Genomic DNA, 23,752 nt, shown 5'->3' with positions numbered 1-23,752 from the left:
TGATGCCATCTATATATCCACTGCTACAATCTGTAGCTGGAAGAGAAGCATTAAGGTGGGGAAAAGGGTGAATGTAAACTTCAGTCACAGTCTATACTGATTTATATGTTTCCATGAAAGAACAAACAAGGAGGAACTAACACTGCCCTTAACCACCTTGCAAAGAGCCTAGAAAGAAATTCTCCAAGATAATTTAATATGACATGGCAGATGGGGACAAATGAAGGTGAAAGAAGGAATGGGTAGATACATCCTGACAATCAGATCTACAGCTGTCTACTAATGTGACAGCACAACAGGCAAGCTACACAAGGGGAAAACAGGAAGACAAGCTGCACAGGGGAAAAACAAGTTTGAATCATGTTCATTTTTTCTTACAAAGACATTGGTATCTCTGGTTACACGAAGAAAGAGCTTTCCTTAGAGATGAGACATGAGCTGTTCACATATCTTTTCTGGAAAACTATCCAGCAGTTAAAAAAGGGGAAATGTACAGTGTGGAGACACATCAGAATGGGAACAATGTGTCATTTTATGTAAAGCCCTGGGTTCAAGGGATACGTTTGTTGTGTATTTCTAATATGCAGAAAAACAATCAAGTCTTGAGACAGTGCCAATACACATCCATAAAACATGTGCTTGCAATACTGATATTGATGAGGAAAACATTCCATGACTCTTTCAGCAGTAAGAGACAATGTCTAACATTTTTCCTTCACAGCTTACCTCCCATACTACAACTTTTACTACAGCAGAGTGCTCCAGTGTACTAACAGCCTCTCACCTCAAGGCCAAAAGCTTCCTCAAACATTTCGTTGGAGACTGTGGTGTTGGCCCAGTGATTCAGCCTTCCTTCTGCCACAGGGCACCCTCTACAGACAGAAGTTAAAAGCTTCCTTCACAGAGATCTCCTAATGGTCAAGATACCACAGAACTTCTGTGGCAACAGTTGGGACACTTTGACATAAGAGCTGTAATTTTGGGGTTTCCCACTTAAACATGGAACAATTCTCTACTTCCACGACCATTTCAGATTCTTAACCACTTAAAGACATTTGGTTTACTGAAACCAAATGCAAATGAGAACAAATGTGTTCTTCCACAAGTGGTAGGGAAAAGAAATGAACTTAGAAGTATGCAAATCTAAATACAAAACCAGCACTTCTTTAGAAGAAGGAATTAACCAGTTATTATAAGGTACTCAAAAAGCTGGCCCTTATAATTTTAAATTAGCTAGCTGGGGCATCTCCCAGCTTCAGCTGGTTATGATTCTGCTTGCAGTTACTTCATAGGACAGGGAACAAAAGCAGTTGTGTCCAACATGCCTATTACATGCAAAATACTCAGAGCATTCCCATTGCAGACAGTTACCATTCCTGCCACCAGCTTTTGTCCTAGTCCAAACATCCTCTCTTAGCAAGAATTTCAGGTGGATGCTACAGGGAATTGCCAGATTTCTTTAACTCAGGATAGCGAGAAGATCTTTGCTCTCCTCTCAAAGACTACAAGGAACACATGCCACAATCATGGCATCTGAGGTTCAAATAAAGATCCCAGCCTTTGTACTGCGACAGTCTGGCACTTTCTTTACAATACAACAATCACAACTCTCTTTCTACCTGTAAGAAAGTCACAAGATTCAGCTATGACCATCATATCCCTCCACATTAGAAATCAGTTCCTTCACAGCAGCCCAGTGTGGAAGCTGATCCCCAGAATTTGAATGACACATAGAAAGCACATCAAATTCCTTCAAAGTCTGTCTGCTACTTTTTACTTCCTTTCAAAACTCTGGACTACAGATCTCCAGGGCTGACTTTGCTTGGGTTTTTTCCATGAGGCAAGACCCACAGCATGGAAAATAAATCCAGCTCCGAGGCTTAATGCAGTTCTTACATGCTATCATAGCTATAAATATCTAAACAGTATAATTCTGTGTAACAGGTCAATCAGCAAACTAAAAAAGCCCAGCAGTCCAGAATGGCTTGCATGACCACTGACTTCAGACTGGTGGACAAATTCTGCAGATGTTTAAAGTGTTACTGCTGGCTCAGTCCTCTGCTTGAAGGGCAGAGAGGAGAAGGCCAGTAGCAGCAGGTACTCCTGCACTCATTACACACAGTGGAAGATTCTCTCCAACTTCTAGCAGATGTGCACTTTAGCCAGCATGCTGAACAAAAGCAAGTGGAGGACAGGCACGTTTCCTTTCTGTGGCTCCCTCCAGGAAAGAGGCAGAGGAGATAGCTACGTGGTGTTTGCAACCATGGCAGTTAGTCTGGTGGTCACATGTCAGTCCTGAAGGTACAATCCTCATTCTAAACTGTCAATGTGACACCTATTATTAGCAGCAGTAAAACAGTCTCTCAATGAGGCACAAAGGTGCTACTCACTGCATCTACTTCTACTTCTGCCCTGCACTTCTGAAAAGGGAGGATTTGACACAGGAGCATGGAAAAGGGTTATGAGCTACGAGCAGGCTTAGAAGGACATTCACACACAAATACAATGCAGAAAGAGGCAGGAAAGCTTAGGAAAGTGAAAGTGAAGAGCATCACAAGAGCACCAGAAAGAGCACTCACCAAAATAAGAAAGAAACCCCACAACTGTTTGCAGGGAGAGGTTATGTGCTGGTTGTGATACTGACCAAATTCCACAAAGGGAGCTTGCACATCCTGCCTTTCAGCACTGCCGTGAAATCCGCAGAGATGAGTAATCAAGGAACACAGCTACTGCCACATTCAACTTCTACACACCCTGCAGCTATTGCCTCCATACATCTGACATACAGCAGAAGGCAGATGAGGAAACCACACAAAGTCAAAGTGGATCTCTTCCTTATGTCATGCAGAGTGCACCACTCGGATCCCCTGTGCCAAGAATCCAGCTGGGCTGTGCAATGTTTGTGCCTCGACAAGTGTTTCAGTGAGCAAAGCTACCAAGAAGATGTTCAATGTGTCAGCTGATAGGATGCAGCAGAGATATTCTGGTAAAAACCTCAGGATGGTGACAGGCCTATGAGCTGCCTTTGGGGATGAAGACCACAGAATGAGGTCTTCAGAAGCATGGTTGCAACAGATGATCCCTGTCCCTACCATGGAGAAAAATTCATTATGAGCACTTCTACTGAAAACTTTGAAACAGTTGGGGTTTTGTGGGGGTTATGGCTTCTTTTTGTCTCAAATTTTTTTTTGTACAGATGCTTACTTCTCAAAGGCTGTTTTAAAATTAGTTAGTTTGGAAAGCCTGGATTTCACCAATTTTCACTAGCAATTTTGGAAGGAATCTATGTCCCCTTTCTTATTGCTGACTTTATTTCATATTTCTTTTCAGCTTTATCAGACTGAGTCTAACTCTAGATGGCAGAACTGCAGACTGTTGTCTTGGCTGAATGCTTACTGCATTAGAGACACAATAAACTTTGACACTAGGTCACCTGCACAATTCTTCTCCCCATCTCACCAAACCCCAAGAAAAATCCTCAATACACTGATGAGCAAGAAACCTTTTTGTAGTTCTTGTAAGTAATGTAAGTAAGGTACTTCAGCCACTGCAAGTCTGCTTTTAATTTGGAGAGGTATCAGTTTAGCACATTTCATATACTGCCAGGGAAAAACATAGTATCTGCTTCTATTAACCCAAGGAAGAGAAAGCAAACCGTGAGTTCTGCTCCATGTTATGCCATTCAGCAAATGATGCATCCACTTAGAGGTCCCTTGCAAGAAAAAGGCACACCATGTGCCCCATGGGCTCCAGTGCATGTTTTTGTTTGAACCTACCTCTCTCAGGGGTCATAACCCGTTTTCTACCATAGGCTGCACAGCTTCTTGCCAAGAAATGTGCTGCTTTAACATTTTGGATCAAAATTTATTGATACAGCAGGTGACAAGACCAGTAATTCAATGCTCTGAAAAGACTGGATAGATGGGAGTTGGGGCATGAAAGGAAAGATATAAGGAGGCACTTATTTTTGGTATAGATATTCATTAAGTTGTTGATCAATGACTTGCAGGTGTGACAGAATGCTGAAAAATCTGAGGTGACTAGTGACAGACCTTATAGGTGATAAAAGTAGTGAGATAGGGCTTACACAGGCAGTCTGATGTGGATCCAAAAAACATGAGCAGAAACCACAACTGTCACTGCCCCTTATCGTCTTTGGGCAGGAGAGTTACAGTGACATCTGTCTGGCAAGGGCTCTGAACAAGCATGTCAACTGTAGAAATTGTTTATGGATGCAAAACAGGCAATCTGAGCCTATGTATCATAGTTCTGCTTGCAAAAAAGCATCTGCTTTTCAAAAGCTCCCTGGAAGTCTAAGCATCAGTCATTTGCTGGTTACAAGTACCAATAATTTCTTTCAAATACAAACAACAGATAATTATCCAATAATGAATAATTCCTTAGCCACCCATGTTTTTTCAAGCTTTATTAACATGTTTCCCAGTTGCTGGGATCATCAATACCCCAGCAACTCTGCCATTGAACATGAAGCTCGGTTCAGCTGTGAAGAAAATTCAGTTGATGGGGCAGGAAAGTGCTTACTGCAACTGTTCCTTGGTATCATTACGAGTTCAAAGCACTGCTGCATAAATGCTATTGACAGCTGTACTCATCACACCACACCCAGTCCCTGTTCTTTTTGTTTTCTGCATGTGTTGAGTCCTTACATCTCTGTGCTCTTGTGGGTCCAAGGCTACAGTTCTTTCATTTTAGTGTGACTTAGTGCAAAAGAAAGTATTACAGTAGCCATTTTTTTGACATATGAAGTAGATCACAGTGTGGTAAACAAGCTAGCTTCTGTCCTTTTCCTCCTCCCATTCCCAGCATGAAAATAGCTAGGGCTAAAGCAACAGCTGGGGAGCATTACACTGACAGGAATAGGTCAGTAAACTCCAAGAGGGGAAAACATGTCACATCAAAAAAAAACCAAAAACACACTAGGGCAGCAGGCCCCCAAAAATATGTGAATTCAACTCCAGGGACAATGCTATGACTCTCCTTTCACTGATAACAACTTATAAAAACCCTGGTCATCCAGTGTTAAGCCTTTCCCTAAGCTTCCCAATCATGTCACAAAGTTAACAAATGCCCTGAAACACCTCCAGGCCTTCCAGTCAAATGAAGCACACTGGGAATTCAGAAAAATAAACAAGCAAATAAATAAATAACTTAAATTGCCATCTTGCTGCCCATTTCAAGCTACCTCACATTAATATACAATTACCTTAACACCACTGCACTTCTTATCCTCTAAGCACAGTTGCAGTCACTGTGGCCCACGTGCACAGAGTGCCCCACGTGCACAGAGTGGCTGCAGCACGAAGCTCCAGGGAGTCCAGTTCCATACACCCAGTGTGCCTCAGGATCTGTCACAAGAAATGCCAGCAGATTGGCTCCCCAGACATTCAGTGTGTTTTCTGTGTTCTCCATGTCACAGCACTGTTTGCATAAACAATTCTGAATTGTAGGATATGTCTGGCCATAATTCAGAGGTGTGCCTGTTAGCTTTTGTGACTGATTTCTGACATTCCTCCCTCGTGCATCTGCGTGAGACATTGCTTTGACACCCCCAAGAGCATCTTCAGGTTCACTCTGAACCAGAAAGACCTTTACAGAAAAAGGTCACCCTGCATTCCTGTGAGATGCCTCGGAGGCAGGGGCTGCCCTCTTGCTGGGCATCTCCTCGGTGTTGAGCGCTTCCAAGCCTGCACAGGCAGGTTCTTCTGCCCTCTACTGGATGGGCCACCGACCAGCTTTACGTCCAGGTGCCCAGAGGTGTTAAGACAGTGAGGTCTAGCTCAGCTGTGAAGAAAGCTGTATGGTAACGAGCACTTGCATGACTCCTGATCTCTTCAAAGTACTGAACAGATATTAATAGTTTAATCAAAGGCTAAGCTAACTCAAATTACCTCACATTTGCTGTGGACCAAGAATGTGCACACAGTTACTGCAGATCAGATGGCACACGCAGGAACTCGTTCATGTGTCTGGACCCTCAGACACAAATCTTGGAAAAAGACAGGTGAGTTTCACTGTCAACCCCCAAATCACACTCAGCATTTTTGAAGGGAGAATTTTAAGGGGGGGGCAGGGGGGGGAAGTGTTTCATTTAAGAGCAATGAATGAAAGACATTGCACAGAGATGGAAAGGTGCAATTTGCTTCTGGAAACACTACTAAACTAGACTCAGACAAATGCCACTTGGTTTTGGAGTAGCTTTCTGAAGTTTTCTAAAGCTTATGATTTCTGTCTTTCATCGAGGGCTACCAACACTGTTGTGTTAACTGGTCTAGGAACTGTAAACTGGGCTCTGGTATTTGAAAACTAAATCATTGCAAGGCATTCTTGAATAGAAAACATGTTTAGAGAGTCTTGAATTCTAGGAATTTTACAAGTAACTGCCCCAACACACTTTGAAAAATGCAAGGATATGTCCATGTCAAATCCACTTCTGTGTGGAAAGGATCAGCAGTTCCCAAACTTCAATGTCAAGCCCTAATTTAAACAACTAATAACAAATTGATCTGATTTAGGAGACCATCTGGTTTCCCGAGGCAAGGAAACAAGATGAAGTCTATTCCAGAGACTCATTGGATTCATTAAGAGAATAGGTATGAGCATTATTAGCATGGTGCAGAAGGCCTGTGTTTGCCTGGCTTTACTGAGAGGAGAAGGCAGACTGGCACCCATTCACCTGTGTGTGGTAAAGAGCAAGGAAGAGAAGTGCATCCACTTTCTGTCCTGGCCCATAACAAAACTAAGCCATCTCCTTTGTAGGGGGATCAAAATTAAGGTGTTACAGTCATTACACTATCAGCTTAATGCTAGTTTGGGACTTCCAGAGCTTCAAAGGGTTTTCACATGCATGCATCTGCTTTTCCACTGCCTGCAAGATTTGGTTCTGCAAGACACAATGCATGCTACAGCATAAACACAACAGGCATCTCAAGACTGCAGGAGACTTGAGCGGAGCAGCAGCAAAGCTAAAAGGTTTTGGTTTTTCTCTCTTCAGAGATGCAAGAATCTATCAGCACCTATTTCTCTTCCCTATTCTTCCTGCTTGGTAGCTGGCAGAAAGCAGCCTTCCTCATCACATATAATATTAGAGTAGCATGAATTAGATATGGGGTAGGCTGATGATATTGCTTGACTTTGCAGAGTCAACACAGCTTTTCCAATAATCAGAATTACACATAAATTCAATGACCTTTGTTCACTTCAGCTTGACATACTGTGCAGCAAACATTTTTATATTGATTAAAGTGCTACAGAATTGCATTTTCCTCCTTCTACATGGATTCCTACCGGAGCACTTGTGGTATGTAGTGACTGGATGAAAGATACATTCTGGCACACCCGAAGGAAGAGCATTCACCTTGTGAAAATCAATGCCTTGCAAGTACAAGGCAGCTGCAAGTTCTCTTTTGTTCATTTCTTTCTGTGCTGCAGCTCTTTGCCTACAAAGCAAAATAATCTGGGAATACTGCCTACACTATTGGATTTATAACTCCAGAACATAAATTTGAGGACTGTGACTTCAGTTTTCTTTTCCCTTTCCATCTCCAACGAATATTCCAGTGAAAGTGAGCAACAAAAAATAGTAATGTTTTTTAAATCCAGTATCAAACTGACTCTTGATACATGCTAAAGAGGCTTGGTAGGTGGGAGTGAGAGTAGCAGGTAGAAACTTAGCAGCTTGCTTTGAAAGCCTCAGCAGGCCTAAAGCTTCATATGAGAGAGAAATCCTCTAAATGCAACTGCTACAATCATCTCCCACACCCCGGCCGTCTTTCCACAACACACATGGCCTTATTCTCCCTGGCTTTTTGTCCTTAACTCCTACCACCCTTTACTTTACTTTTCTATCCAAAATGTCACTGAAAGTCATTTTCCCTCATTACCTGCTCTTTATATCAATCATCACCTTTTTTCTGAAGCTACTGCGCTCAAGATCTTTGTTCATTCCTGCAAGTTCCTATTCAAATGTCACCTGTAGCTAGATGCATCCAGTATTTCTGAGAAAACAAACCTTCTCACATTTGCCACTGGCATTTTGTTATGTTCTGCCATTCTCCCAGTTCCTCTTTGTTGCTATTATTTATGCTGTGTGCTATGAATGGATCACTGTCTGGTTTCATCTTCTCAATCTTTTTCATTCCCTCCGGATATTCTTCTTTCCCTAAAATCTGACCTCTGTCTACATAATTCCTTCAGAATTGTCAAACCTTCGTATAAAAGCCACACATTTTTGCACAAGAACACTATTGACCTAAACCTGAATCACATTTAGATATACACACCCCAGTCCTTTCACACTCTGCAAACAATAGCCTGCAACTTAAAACACACTACTCTTTAAAGGCAGAGCTGCCACTCCAGAACAAACCTTTACACCTTTATTAAAACAGCCTTAAAACATAGCTCACAAGAGCCCTACAGACTGTAAGTAATTTAAACTATGAAATTAAAATTTCCTCAAGTGCAAGTGAAATTGTTCCAGGGTCCAGGCACCGTAAATCACGAGATACAGGGCTCCAGCCCTGTCCTGCGACACGCCGATGAGCTCCCGCGGGAGCAACAGGTCACAAAAGTCAGAGGGAAACCCAAAATCTGGACTACTGCCCACCAAAGGAAGAGCAGGCAGATTCAATATGCAAGAGAAAAAAAGATTTAAGAAAAAAGCAACCCAAACCCCAATTCTACAGTGCCTACAACAAAGAAAGCAGAGCCTGCTAACCTTCTCGTAAGCTGTGGTATGAATCCTGATACGTGCTTGAACAGCTCTTCCCCTGCTTTGACACAGTCTCTGCAAGTGGCACAATTCCGACATAGGCAGGCTGGAGGGTCTTGGCTTTATCCAACATATTAGAGGAAATTCTTGGACCTGAAGGCAGATTCTGTAACTCAGGAGGTGTCCCAGGCTAGTGGAAGGGATGCTTAATCCTCACAAGAGACCCAACCACAATCCCTCTTTACCAGGTTTCAGTCACTGCACCAAGGGCAGAGTAGGGAAAAAAAAAAATCAGTTTACTGCTAGATTCCAAGGCTGTGCTTGCATAGGAACAGAGAGGTACTCGAGGCACAGACAAATCCTGATAGCCAACATCTAAAGAGTAAAATCAGCAAAGCTCTTAGCAAAACTTTTTTTCCTTCTGTCTCAAGGCTCAGACAGAAACTTTACTGTTTCAGCAAGCGGCTGTAAGCATTTAGGATCCCAGTATGCAGAGCGGTGCTTATCAACAGATGCGTGGACTCTTTGTGCAGCCACTTGCAGTAACAGCCAACCTCATTCACCCAAAATAGTGAACAGTTGGTTTCTCTACTCACACTACAGACACCTGCCAGACAGGCAGTATCATGTGATTGAGCATTACCCTCCCTCTCTCTGCACCTCCCAACTGTAAGCACACTGTGCACACAACTAAGAGAACACCACCACTCTGCATGCAGAAGCAAGGCTGCCTTTTTTCCCTTCCTATTGAAAACATTAGAAATCAAATTTCAGTTGTGGAGAAATCTAAACTGATAATCTGGAAAACAGAGTTCTTCTGTGCATTTGCTGTGAGACCACACACAGGTAACAGCAGGCTACTTCTGTACAAGCACATACTCCCACCTCTTCCCTTAAATCCTTTCTCCCAACCTAGTGCAAATGACTAACTGAAGATAATCTGCAGCCCCCAATCCACAACCCTCTCCTGCAAGCACTAAAGCTGCAGAATCTGTGCTTCTCTGGAGGCAGTTATCTCATCTGGAGATTATTTAATGCATATCACAAATAGATGTCATATGGTTGACCAGTTCTGGTTATACATATTGCCCAGGCTGGTACTGGTACCAGCTGAGGAAAAGCATGCTCCAGCTGAAGAACAGCCAGGAGGTACTCTCACCAGTACAGCTGGTGGCTATGTTGGGTTTGATCTCACAAAGCATGCAGCACAAAAGGTGCAATGAAGTTTGAGGACAAGGGGAAGGAAGGATATAAAGAAGAAGAAGAAGGAGAAGAAAAAGAGTTGTCCAATGACTATACAGACCTGAAAAAAGTACTCTGGTGTCTTCCCAGAAAAACAACCAAATCAAAAAGGTTAACAGCAACCAGTGTCATCTTACAAATCATAGAATGGTTGGGAGGGACCTCTAAAGGTCACTTAGTCCAACTCCCTCTGCAGTAAGCAGGGGCATCCTCAGTCAGATCAGGTTGCCTAGAGCCCTGTCAAGCCTCATCTTGAATGTCTCCAGGGATGAGGCCTCAACCACCTCCCTGGGCAATTCGTTCCAGTGTTCCACCACCTTCACGATAAAAAACTTGCTCCTAACATCCAATCTAAACCTACCCTTCTCTAATTTCAACCTATTGCCCTTTGTCCCATCACTCCAGGCCTTTGCAAAGAGTCTCTCTTCGTCCTTCTTGTAGGCTCCCTTCAAGTACTATTAGGTCTCCCCAGCGCCTTCTCTTCTCCAGGCTGAACAACCCCAGCTCCCTCAGCCTACCTTCATAGGAGAGGTGTTCCAACCCCCTGATCATTTTCATGGCCCTGATCTGAACCTGCTCCATCAGGTCCATGATGCAACCTGAAGCAAAGACAGCCTCATGGACACTACAAAACTAAGAAGTAAACAGTCTAAAAAACAGTCTCCTTTTCAGATTCTGCACACACACTCACCCCAGTCAAGACAGAAATTTCCTGTCTCCAAATAGTCTGAGAGGCTTCCAAGTCATTTTATCAAATAAGGCTGGAGTAAAAGGGGAAACAAAGTCTCTAATACTGAAGATCATAGCTGAGAAAAGTGTGCAATCAGATTTTAACAGTATGACTTTAATTCTGTCACAAGCTGCACTAGAGGAACAAAACAATCTAACCTATGTTTAAATGGCAAACTGGAAACTAATACACAGAATGTTACACATTTACTCCATAATTATGCAAGATGGCATCAGTAACATTTCTGAGCACCTTCAGGAGTACTACTCTTACTCTGAAATTTTCAGCCTTGACTCAGAGAAGAATCCACACTCAGTCCAGGTTCAAACAAAATTCCCGTGGTTTAAAGAAATGCCTTTGGCCAGAATAATATAAAGCTCCACAATAGCTTTATTCCCAAATTAACAATGTATACTCACCACTAACTCTCACCTTAAATTTAGGATTTGTAAAAGTCAAGCAAAGGTTCAGTTTCACAATGAACTTTGGCCAGTAAGGTCAAATTACTGCACAAATAGATGAGCCTGCTTTTGCATGAGCACTGGCAGTCGTGACACTGCAGAGAGCTGCCTCGGGAAGCTGACCTGGCAGGCCATAGGAGTGCTAACGCCAGGATGAAGGAGAAGAGAGAAAAACACACTCTCTAGATCTCCCCTTTCAGCAATGACACAAAACTGACATAGAATCAGGCCTCATACTCTGTGCAGACAGATCCCATAATTAATAACCAAAGAAGAGGTATCCTATGCCAGACTGAGTCCTATGTTTGCTGGCAAGCAATGCACCATATCTGGATGGTCGAAACAAGAAGATTCAGCTACAGAGGTCAAAGACTGCTGTTACTTTGCTCTAAGCTAGCAGCTCACTACAGTGTATGAGGCCTGGGAACTGGGAGCCAGTTGCTCTACCCAGCTGACTCACCAGTGTCCTGGTATTGCCAAAACAGCCCTAAGATGTTGCCTGAGTTCTGATGAATAAAACCTCAAAAACTTAAGGAAGTGAGGCACCAAATAGCTACTGACATATGAAGTACATTGCCAGTCCTGGCAATCTCTGCTGCTATAATTGACAGCTCCAACTTGATGAAGATATGAGCCTCTCAATGCATCATTGCAGAGCTGCAGACACACCTTTCTTTCTTCCTATGTAGAAAACAGCTTGGAAAGACAAACTCTTGATTGGCTGAGTGGTAGACAGATAAATATTTTGCAAAATTTTGCCTACAGTATCAAATTAATCCTACAGCATTCTTCTGTGTTCTGAAATTAGGAGCAAGTGTTCAAAACAGAATAGTATGTGGCAGAACACTCCAAAAAGGACTTGGATAATGTCCTCCACGCTGTAAGAACACAAACTCCAAGGGCCCCAGGTCTTCAGCACCTAAGCAAGCACTTGTGGGTTATCTCTTTGCAAAACAGAGATTTTGATAGGTGAGTCAAGACCAAGACACTGTCTTGTACAAAACAGTGACACTATTGCCAGATGTTGATGAGCAACAGAAAAATTAAACCAAAGTTTGGTGTGTAGGATCCTGATAAGAGATCTGGAATTCTGGTCAATGGCCACATGGATAGGAATATCAGTGGACTGTAAGCACAAGTAAGGTGTAACTTTGACAGTTACTTTGGAAATCAGCAAGGTAGATGGGAAGGTCTGTTTGATGGCAGAGTTATGACTTCCAACAGTTTCTGCTGCTTAGCCACTCCAGAAAAGTAGGATCAACCCACAGCAATGCATGCCAACATTCAGAGTCTTGCACATCCTTCACCCTGGGACTGGCAGCGGTGCTGCTGGCAGAAAAGGTCACCTTTACCACCAGGACTTAGGTATTTGCCACAGATTTATGTTTTGGAAAACATCTGGCCCAATTTTCATACCCTGTCCATGAGACCTCTATTGAAACTTAAAGCCTTTGGCTTTCAAGTGTGAAATGAGGAAGGCTATGGAAAGGTGTTCTTCCTCAAGACACTGCATTACTGTTTATACCCTCATACAGAAATGAAAAGAAACATCAGGTACACATATGGCTTGCACAGATACTGCTGCTGGTTCTGAGGAATGGTGGGCACAGAATGCAACACTTGCATTCGGATGTCAATTATCATTACTTACACTTTGGAATGAATTTAATTCATTAACTTTCTCTTCTTTTTCTATCCTCAAAACCAAGGCAGCACATAAGCAGCACCATTTTCAAATTCCCATTCTGTGCTAGAAGAGAAATATGGAAGAGTGAACCAGTTCCTGGTAAAATGCAAGCCCCACTGTAGATATTGGAACCTTTAAAGTCCAGGAGCACACAAAAATTTGCCTCAGAACTACAAGGTGCTATAGCTTAAAGCTTGCTGCCACCAAAAGGATCACTCCCACTTCACCTTCTCCTGCCCTTCTCCCAGCTATGCACTCTCTTAGCCCCCTTAATAGCAGTTCTGTCACTCATGCAGTATCTTAATGAGCCAATTCAACCTACTAAGTATCATTACCAACAAGTGGGATGAACAGCACAGCTGGTAGCTGATGGCTGCTGAAGACTGCCGGGAAGTGAGAGAGGGGCTTCACCAGTCTTGGCACAGGCTAGACTTTGGATCAGTTCAGTTGTAACACAAAACTGCATCTCTAGGTTTATCCCCCCAAATTAATGCATTCTTTAAGTTCAAATTAATGAACAGATAGGAAATGCACTTACACCCCACACACATCTACTTAAAATGTGCAGGGTTTTTTTCCACCTTGCACTTCTAGTCCTCCAAGCAGCTCAATGCAGGTTTTTGGTCTTTCTTCCCCCACTAATAATGTCCTCAGGCGACACCATGCCCGCAAGGATCTGCATGCACACAATTTAACGATGAAATACAACGTTCCCCTAAAAACTGTCAAGCAGCTGCAATATATGATCACTCAGGCAACGTGAGCAAGATCTCAGTTGAGATCTAAGCCAGAAGAAGCCTCAGAAAGAGGTATGAGCCCACTATATTTGAAGAGCTGTCTCTGGTATTTCAAGCAAGCAGACAAAAGGTGGAAAAATAATAGAATGCTTCACCTACATCACTGTAAAGCTTTGATGTCTCATGACTCTATTAATTTTATACTTCAGAATAAACACAGTCTTCACACTGACACTTGTGTCACTTTTCCTCAGCTAAGGATCACATTTATGTAATGTGAGTTTGCTTTGGATATTCCCAGGATCCTGCCTCCCACCAACAGTGACCTTCAGGAAGAGGTATAAATGCCAAGCTGGGAGCACTGTACATTCTTACTTCTCCAGTTCTTAGGAAGAGCCTGAAGTTTACATACTATTTTCAACTAGCTGGTGACAGCTATCACTGCCAGTCAACATTCACAAAACTCCTAGACATAACAGGTAGCCAAAGGTAAACCACCATGCAGATGTAGAACAAAAAAAGGCAACAGCAGCAGGCATGCCTGGGAACCTGGACCTTTGTCATAGCTTTTGAACAGCTCTTCAGTCCCCCAACCCACTCTGGGATATACCACCACCCCCACTTTTGGCAAGTTGGCTGTCATTGAGCTGTAAATACTTCGAGTTGAAAGCATAAAAATAGCTACTGCACAGGCTGGAAAACCTATCAGATGATGTCAAGACGTGTTTTGAGCCCTCCCCTCCCCCTCACCACTTCCTTTCCTATGTCACTTTCTCATTACCTCACTGTCTCTAATTCTGAAAGTGCTTCTCTCTGCATCTTTCAGCTGCCGTAGTGAACTTTACACAGCAGCTAAAGCCAAATCACCCCCCCAGCACATATATAAACTCTGCCACCCACCCCATTCCTTGGGATTCAGCCAAGATGTCAGTTTGTCTTTCCCTGAAAACATGCACATGAAATCCACGATCCCTATCTACAAAACACAGGAGTGAGAAGAATCAGTGCAGCCCACGGAATGCAGCGCTGATCTGCATTTGATTAAGGAGTGAGAAGAATCCGTTCAGCCCAAGGAATGCAGCACTGATCTGCATTTGATTAACTCCGTAGATAAGCCATTTCCAACCAGCAAGGCAAGGCAACCTCTCAAGCGAGGTGTGGAGAGACAGCAGCAGCGATGCCCCATCCCCCTTTCCCTACGACTGAGTCATTCAGCCCTGCCTCTGCAGACCAGAGGAGGAAGAGGTAGAAGGAAACTGAAACCTTTGCTTTTCTCACCTCTGCCCTCCACAAACCAAGAACTCATTTGGGCAGTGTTGTTCACCAAAGGTCATCTGCAAGAAGACTATGGCAATATTGCTACAAGGACAGGAAAAAGAGGAAGGAAAAAGAGGAAGGGAAGCAGAGATGTTGGTTTGCTTATGGTTCATGTCTCTCCTCCTCCCTCCCTCCAAGACCTGTTGTACTGAGAGGAAGCTGGGGCTCTGGGGAACCTGATCTAGTTGAGAATGCCCCTCCTTACTGCAGAGGGGGTTGGACCTTGGGAGTTCCCTTCCAATGCAGACCATTCTATGATTCAGAGAAGGAAATGGTCCAGAAGTCTACCCTACTCAAGATCACACCAAAAGAGAAGCACTATGCAGCACATGCTCCTAATATTACTACACTGGAGTGTGATATCCTCTCAGAATGTGTTGTCTACCCAGACACAGAAAGTGGTGCATTTGTTGCATTTTCTTTTGCAATCCATTGGCAATGGCTCTGTCAGTGCTGCTGTCTAGAAAGCTGAGCATACACTTCTTGACTACAAAACAGCATTGCCTAGGTAGAGAAGAAATGCAATTAATAGGTGCATTTCCCTAGCTAATGCAGTGAAAGGACCTGTCCACAACAGACAATGGAACAGCAGAGAGCAGGAGGAAAGTGGAGAGATTATGAGGAAGAAGTTTTATAGCTAGTTGCCAAACAACTGCAGTCTACTACACATATGAGCTCAGTAAAACCAAACAAGTAAATTAGAAGCACATATCAAAACACATTGTATTTGGGGGGTTTTTACCATTTTGGTTGACAAATCCTGGTTAGATGCAAACACTGTTGCATGCATCTTTATAGTTCAAAGTCACTAGCCCTTCTTCAAATGACACCCTGTGCTGAGCCCTCAGAACGGGTTGTATGAACGCTCTCACTCTGTTCCAGGGCAAAGTTAGAAAGATTAGCTCGAATTACCTTTGCTAAGCCAACAATCTTCACAGTGAGATCTCACAGATCAAGTACAGCATCTCCAGTGTGGAGTGGGTATCTGTAGTGGAGGGGATTTAGCGAGAGCTGCTCCAGCTGGAATTGCAACAGAAGTGCTTCAGCTATTACCTCTCTTGCGCTAAAATAATCACTTGAGATCAAAGGAAGTGAGAGTAACAGTTCCCTGCTCTTACCCAAGAGCAATAGTTTACCTCTTATAAAAGAATCAAAGGTTTCAAGCCAGAGACAGTCAATAAAGTTAGGATTGTTCTCATCAGCCTTCCCACCTACAGTTAGATCTGCTAATCCACCCACATGCACCTTAAATAACTTCACCCGCTCCAGGGGTAGGCAGATGTGCTCACACATACAGATGTGTATTTCCCCACTACCACCACAGCAGAGAGGCAGGAACATCCAGAGGCTGCAAAAAGACTGACATGCAAGTATGTACTGTGCCCAGTGAAGAGCACTAAGTACAGGAATCCAGAATTTTCAAAACATATCTTGCAGATATTCCAAGCTTTAGTTTAAACCACTGTGAACAAATGACAATGAAAAATGCCAAAACATTTGGGTTTGCTCTTGAAAGTAGAAAAGAAAGTTCTGGCTGACAGACCAAGGAGAACAGTGAGCAGGACAGAGCAGAAAAGGAGGAAAATCAAATTTGTCTTAAAACAGCAATTTCTTTTTAGGAGGGAATAACTGGGAAGGGACAAAAGAAAGAGATCCTTGCTCTCCTGTTAAGGCATGTCTAAGAGTTTGAGAAGTTATGTCACTAATTCCTGTGGTTGTTGAGCAGAAGATACCCTGCACTTCTCCCTCCCACATCCTTTCAGCTCCTGGCAATTAAAAGTTTCTTCTCTGCTGCACAAAGGAGCTACCTGCAAACACCTGGAAAATGCAGTCTATTTTAAAACCACTTAAACAAGCTGGGAAACAGCCGGTCTGCATTCGATGTTCATGCGCTGCTCATGGAAAGAAAAGATGAGCAAACTCTTCATTTTCTTCTGTTACCAGCTCAATAGCTACTAGGTAAACTCTTCTTACAGCTTTGTGACTTTTACCCACAAAGTTACTGTTCCTCCTCCAGACGCATCACTTACATGGGCAGTAACAACATTGCTGAGGTTCAATGTGGCAATTATCCTTGGTTAATCTGATACAGAATCCCAGAACCTGGATTTTCATTTAAATGTCTATTTACTCTTTATGGTTGCAGAAAACTGCTTCCCAACTTGAAACAACTGTGCACTAACGGAGATCAAATTCTTTTGAAACAAGTCTCTTCCAACCTGGTTTATTCTATTCTATTTAAACCATCCCACTTATTAATAGGGAACTAATGCTAAGAATTTTAGACATGTGGCTTTTTTGACTCTTAATTTCTACTCTAAAAATGGTTCAAGTTCTTTTTCCACAGTCAGGCAGTAGTGCAGGCTTGGATGAGGTAAAATAGGCGAGGAAGTTTTATCACACTTCTAAGCCAAGCCAGTGATTAGTTGCCACTGAAAATGGTGGTCACGGATGCTTATCTCACCCCCCAGTAAAAAACAGGATTATTAGAGACAGGAAATCATTTTGTCCTTGGAATGTAAAATTCAGTTCTTGCATTGCCAAAGACCTATAAATCACCTCCAATGTCAAATGCCTAAACTTCTCCTTTAGTGCCAAAACTCAGCTATTCCCTGGAGAGATGCCAATCTCAAGCCTTCATGGCAGCTTCAACAGCTGAATTTATGTTTCACACATAAAATGGTATGGTATGTGCAAGTTGCAATCCTTAACTACATCATAAAATAAGACAAACAATGTTAAGGTAGGCAACCATTTAATCTCATGGAATGGACTGCACTGGTCCTGGAAAGGGCTTCCAGGGTCTCGTATAGACTCCTTTCCCCTCTACTTGTGCAGACATGTCAGACCTTTAGTGCAACACAAAGTATGAATGTCAAGAGAGAGACAGCATAAGACTGGATTTGGGAGAGTTTTTAATCAGCATACTACTACATTATTCAGGTTTTGATTAGCAGGAAATATAGTCTGGGTATGCTAAGGAGTCCTTTAACAACTTCATGGGAGTCACTTGCCTATCACTTCAGGAAGCTATGGTTTTGATGGGACCACCGCTCCTTCTCCACAGACTGCATTTTCCAGTACATTGTGTACTGCATTAACCAAACCAAAGGTTTATTCTCCTTGAAGCTGTTCAAGGCTATAACAAAAGACAGACTCTTGGTGTGAAATGTACAACTTCTCCCATTTTATACATCATTTGTGCCTCTCCCTAGCGATTTGCTCACAACACTTGCAGGTACCAGACCAAAATGGAATATTTTCCCCAAACCACCTGAATATAAACCCAACCTATTCAATGCAGTTCACAAGAAATCCTGTTTTCCAAGCATTTGAAAAGAACCATGTCTGGATGGCAAAAGCAGCTCACCAAAACCCAGGCTCAAGCAAGAATCAGTCATTTTTCACAGACAGAGCCATAAAGAGCTCCCTTCAGTGAACACTGGGGTGAGGTTACCTTGTTTTTCCTGTTTGGGATCTCAGCGTTACATTCACCCGTACAAGGAATCGCCACAAAACAATATGCTGCAGCTTTATCTCCTAGAGTTAGCCTGCACATTATCCATGTTCCAAGCCCCTGCCCCAAAGACCTTTCTAAATAAGCAAGACTGCAATTTTTCAAGTGATACTGCCCTCGCTGGCAAGAGACTTGGGAGAGAGGGAAAGCACAATAAAATGCTGCGTGTGGTTACCCGAAAGGGAGCACAAGGTGGAAGCAAAGATACAGATCTCCTTTGCACAGAGCATGATGACTTTTAAAATTAGTTTTATCTCAGACTCAAGAGTTCTGGCAATCCCAGCTGTGAAAGCAAAGACAAGGCAAGTAACCGGAAGTGCACATCCTCTTCTGTTGCCCCAGCAACACTCGCTAAACCTTACGAGTTTTAGTCCCCAGTTGTCTTAAAAGCTTTGAAAGGCTGTACCCTAACTGCTTGTAACTGTGAAGATAACTCCACATGGAACATTGTGTTCTGATTCAGTACTCAGATATCTGGTCTGGTTCCCTCCTCCTAAATCAATGAGCTCACCTGAAACAACATGCAGAGAAAATTCTCTTTGGTTGCTGTCTTTCAGCAGCTGGCTGACACCCATTTAATATCTTTTGTTGCTTTGGTGTGAGTTACCAGAACTCATCAAACAGGACCTTGTATTTATGGTTTCTAAACAATTCAATTCTATTAAAAACCCTCTGGTTTGATGAACTGGGTTAAAGCAAGTGAGAGATTTACCACGTAACACAAAGGCTGTGTATCAGAACCTGAATTAGAAATCCTAGCATCCTTCCTTGCCTACTGAGTGGGTTTTATAAATCCAGACCCAAGAGAGGGACCATTGGGCAGGAGCACATAAAAGCAAACAGGTTGATGATCTAATTGAACAGACAAATATGCAACTGAAAAATAGATGGGCTTTATATGCCTGCCAGTTCTTATGATCTGACAGGACTTGGCTGCTCACTCCCAATACATCTAACAGCTGGCTTAACAGAAGTCACTTACAAACAAACTCTTTAGAACAAAAACATTTTCAATAGTATAGACATTGGCATATGCTTACTTTTGGCAACTACATTACAGTGAGTCCAGAATTTACTATAAACTCACAATTCTCTCCTACCAGAGAATATTTTTGCTTAAGTGAGACAGCTATTGGGCAGAACTGCCTTCAGGTTTGAGCTACAATGTGGAGAGACAGACATGATAGAAGAGAGGAGAGCTGTGGATGCTGTCTACCTTGACTTACTAAGGCTTTAGAGACTGTCTCCTACAACATCCTCATGAAGAAGTTGATGGCAGCTTGAGTTAGATGAAGAAACAGTTGGGTGGACTGAAAACTACCTGAAGAGCCATGTCCAGAGGGTGTGCCAGCATATGCTGGGGGCTGAGTGGCTGCAAAACAGTTTGGCAGAAAAGTGCCTGGGGATGCTGGTGGGTGCACCAAGCTGAACATGAGCCACCAATGTGCTTTTGGGATAAGGAAGGCTAATGGTATCCTCACATGCATTAGAAGGAATGCTCCCATCAGACCAAGGAAGGTGATCCTCACTCAGCACTGGTGAGGCCACACATGGAGTCCTGTGTCCATTTCTGGGCTTTCTAGTACAGGGGAGACATGGAGATACTTTGGCCATGAAGATAATGGACTGAAGTACTAACTAAGGAGGCTGAAGACATTCAGAAATCTCAAATGTTTCTGCAGCATAATCATAATAAAAGTGAGATGGACTACTCACAAGACAGTCCAATCATCCTATTTACATCCAAGCTAGCTGGAGCTACACAGCAGCTGCACTGAGCAGCTAATGATGAAAACCAAGAGTGAAGATCAGTACAGCCCCTTCCCTTCCATTGATCATTAGGTCAGTTCAAACTGTTTCCTGTTATTTCACCCTTGAGTCAAGCTTCTTCATTTCAGTTTCAGTCTCTTTATAGTAAATAGATTAGACCCTGAGAGACAAAAGCTGCTACATTTCTGTTTGGAACATCCTGAAGTTAAACACAAAAAGCATGTGACGTGTAGATCGCCATTTACAATAAGCCCAACACTCTGTGAACACATCAGGGTTACTCTTTGAACTACAAGCACACTCCACAGTTAATTTGCAAAAGCACAACATGTTCAAGACATGTCAGCTTTATTATGATAATGCTGCAGAAATGTCTGGGATTTCTGGATGTCTTCTGCCCTGTCAGTTAATGGGGTGTAGTTCCAGCAGGGCAGCCAAACATCTGGAAACTCTGCACAAGTCTTAGAAGATCTCTCATGGTCCAGATGGGAGGGGAGGAAGTGGACGGTCTGGAAACATATATATATGACGTATAGGAGTCATACCAAAGTTTACAAGGAGATGCAATTATCTGTTGTTAGATCAAGCCTCTGGAAATGAAAGCTCCCAACACATTTTAGGTCCCTAGGTCTCCACAACCAATCCATGCTTCAAGCTTAAGTCTGATAACTCCCATTCCACAATGCTTATTCAGGATGTGCTTCAGCTATCAGCATCTTGAAACCATCATGTCAAAGGCATGAAATTATGCACAGTCATCCATTACACAAATTAGAGAGAACTGCTTAAGCATTAGATAATGCCAGAATTATATTAGGCCAGCCTTTCCCCACATAGTCCTCCCACACTTTTCTGTCTTCTGCCTCTTTTCTCCTCCTCCCCTAAATCAGTTACTCCCCACTCTTCACTAAAGAACTAATTTTTTCCTCCTGCTCACTCTCCAAATTATTAGCTGCTCAAAACTCTAAATCAAGCTCTGCAATCTCCTGTCCTAATTAAGACACAGGAAAGAGTAGTTTGCATAAAAAAAAACATTTTCAAGATCTAGTTTGAGCTTCTAGATTTTGCAGCAAAGTTTCCAGCCCTGCTTCAGGGCCAGAAGGTTAAACATTTCTCAATGACGCAGGCTCCCTTAGCAAGAGAGATGAGGAAGTGGTCCAAAGAAACTCATTCTTCCCAGGCACTAAATCAACAACCACAGCAAACAGTAAGTGCCTCTATCTGAGGAAAACTGGGAGGAGTGGAGCAGTCTCTTATTATAAGCAGTCACTTAGTTTGTCACCATAAAGCAAAAAAGCACAATGCAAGGAAGAAAAGAAAATACAGCATAACAAAATGAAAGGAGAAAAAAGACGAAGCAAAAGCAAACAAAAACACACAGCAGAAATAAACTTGTATGAAGTACATTTAAAGTTACATGGAAATCAACATTTTAAACAAAAATGAAGAAGTTTTAAACCCCCAAACTTAAACTTCTGTAGAATACTGCACTACTGTGTAAAACTGCTATTCTTTCCTGGTCCATTCAGGTTGCCAGTGACCTCCCAGCTTAAACTTAAAGATGCTTTGAGCTTTAAATTGGCTGATTTTTTCCTACCTGAGAGACAAATTCCATACACTACAGAGTTCCATGCACTCACATGCATGACTCTGGATTTTCAGGGTAAAATTAGCAGCAGAGGTTTCTCCATAAGGAGCCCACTAATCTGGATCTTGTTCTTGCTTATGCTGAGGTAAGATGGGGTCACAGCAAAGTCATGCTGCAAAGTGTATTCTGTTTATTTCATCTTTTAGTGGAAGAATCTTGAAGGCTCCAAGTCTTGGGAGTGTTTTGCAATAAATCAAGTTCAGGGTACTTTCTGAAGAGCTTAACCAAAAGCCTGGGGAGTTGTGGTGGAGTCACCATCCCTGGAGGTGTTCAAGAGGGGACTGGACATGGCACTTGGTGCCACGGTCTAGTCATGAGGTCGGTGGTGACAGGTTGGACTCGATGATCTTTGAGGTCGCTTCTAACCTTGGTGATACTGTGATACTTTTTAACTGGTGGTACCCCAGAGTCAGACAGTAACTTTAATAAACCAAAACTACCCAATTGATTTTTAAAAAGCATGTCTTCAATGAGCTGACAGCAGTGAACCCCAAGTCCAAATCTCAACTACTGAAAGACACAGACAAAGAAAACCAGCTTCAAGAAGAGTATCATCAGCAGAAAAATAATATATATACATATATTTTTAGAGCTCAGCAAGGTCACTTATTACAGGCTGATCAAGCCAGCTTCTGCTTCACTGGAAGCTGCAACTTCTTTGTTTGGGATACACTCACTTCTGAAAAAAAAAACTATCAGGGCAAAGAAAGTGGAAAAGACTACAAAGAACCATAAATACATTTCTCAACCTACTTCTCATACTGGATAATTAATAGATTCCTAACCTGCTGAGACTCCAATGCTGTATATAATGACTAGGAAATATCAACACTACTTAGAGGATATGCTTTCAAATACGCATCACAGCAGAAAGACAGAAACAAAAAAGAGAAAGTATTCAGCAGGTCACATTAGCAGACACTATTACAGCACCTGCCTGCTTTTCTTAACGGGAAGCAGCTTCTTCTGCAGAAAAATATTTCACCTGCAATAAGGTTTCCATCAGTTGAACTACAAAAAGCTATTTGGACTAAAAGACAGTGACACACATGCTCATTTAATATTGAAAATTAGAAGATTTTTAAAGAAAGAGATACATTCTGGGACAGCTTTCCAATAGGAGTTGCTGGTAAGAGTGAAATCAAATATTTTTTTCAGTGGTGCTGGATAAAATTCTGAAGGGGAGTGTATGACCTGATTGCTTGGAGCAGCAGGGAAGTGGGCTCGGTAATTCAAGGGTAATTCAAGTTCTGTTTCTTCACGGCTCCTTACCTACTAAAACAACACTGAGGTTAATCATGGAAGGGAGCTGTGCCAATGTAATTAATCTACTTTCCCATATTGATTCTGTTAGTCAAATTCTCTTAAAGAAATTGAGGGGAGAGGAGGGCAATATTTCTTCCTTTCAGTTGAAGATTCTGGTTTTCACCTCCATAAAGCAGGGCTCACGTTTCCTTAGTTGCAAATGACCAGAAGTTCAGGCTATCTCAGGACAACCACCTGAGGTTTTTCCACTTGAAAAGACATTTTGAAACAAGTGTCAGTCACTTCTTGGAAGAGCCCTAAGGTTAGAACAGCAGAGGGTGCTGTAAGTCTGAAGTGAGGTGCATCAGCCCAGCAACAAGGACTACCCAGATGCAACACAAAGCAGTAGGTTACTCAGGTTTGGGAGCTTGGTTTATCGTGGGGAATTGTGTTTGGGTTGTACAGTTTGGTTGGTTGGTATTAGGGGGGAGGGGTGTTGTCTTTTGGTTTTGTGCTGCAGGAGTCATCTGAGAATGATGAAAGCAGATGGCAAAGATTTAAATACTAAAATGTATCAATGTCATTTTCCACATAACATCAAACAGTAACATCACAGACATTCCCAAAACCTCAACAGTTACCTATAATCCCTACCATTGACCTGAAC

The 23,752-nt window shown here is 42.6% G+C and overlaps 1 protein-coding gene across 2 annotated transcripts in view; it reads right to left on the bottom strand.

Annotated features, from left to right (window-relative positions):
- MRTFA (myocardin related transcription factor A) overlaps nucleotides 1-23,752 on the bottom strand; it is a 96,919-nt gene that overhangs the window by 38,829 nt on the left and 34,338 nt on the right. Inside the window, exon 1 of one of the 2 annotated variants that reach the window (XM_054168192.1) lies at nucleotides 8,738-8,930. The exons of the other annotated variant lie outside the window; for it this stretch is intronic. Coding sequence (XP_054024167.1) covers nucleotides 8,738-8,864 — 127 coding nt within the window. The 5' untranslated portion in view covers nucleotides 8,865-8,930. Of the gene's footprint in view, nucleotides 1-8,737; nucleotides 8,931-23,752 lie in introns of those variants that run through there. 2 annotated transcript variants of the gene reach the window in all.

This window comes from Dryobates pubescens, chromosome 15, assembly GCF_014839835.1.
Source record: "Dryobates pubescens isolate bDryPub1 chromosome 15, bDryPub1.pri, whole genome shotgun sequence".
NCBI classification, from domain to species: domain Eukaryota; kingdom Metazoa; phylum Chordata; class Aves; order Piciformes; family Picidae; genus Dryobates; species Dryobates pubescens.
The sequence above is the reverse complement of the archived record's forward strand: the minus strand, read 5'-3'. Positions and strand labels throughout refer to the sequence as shown.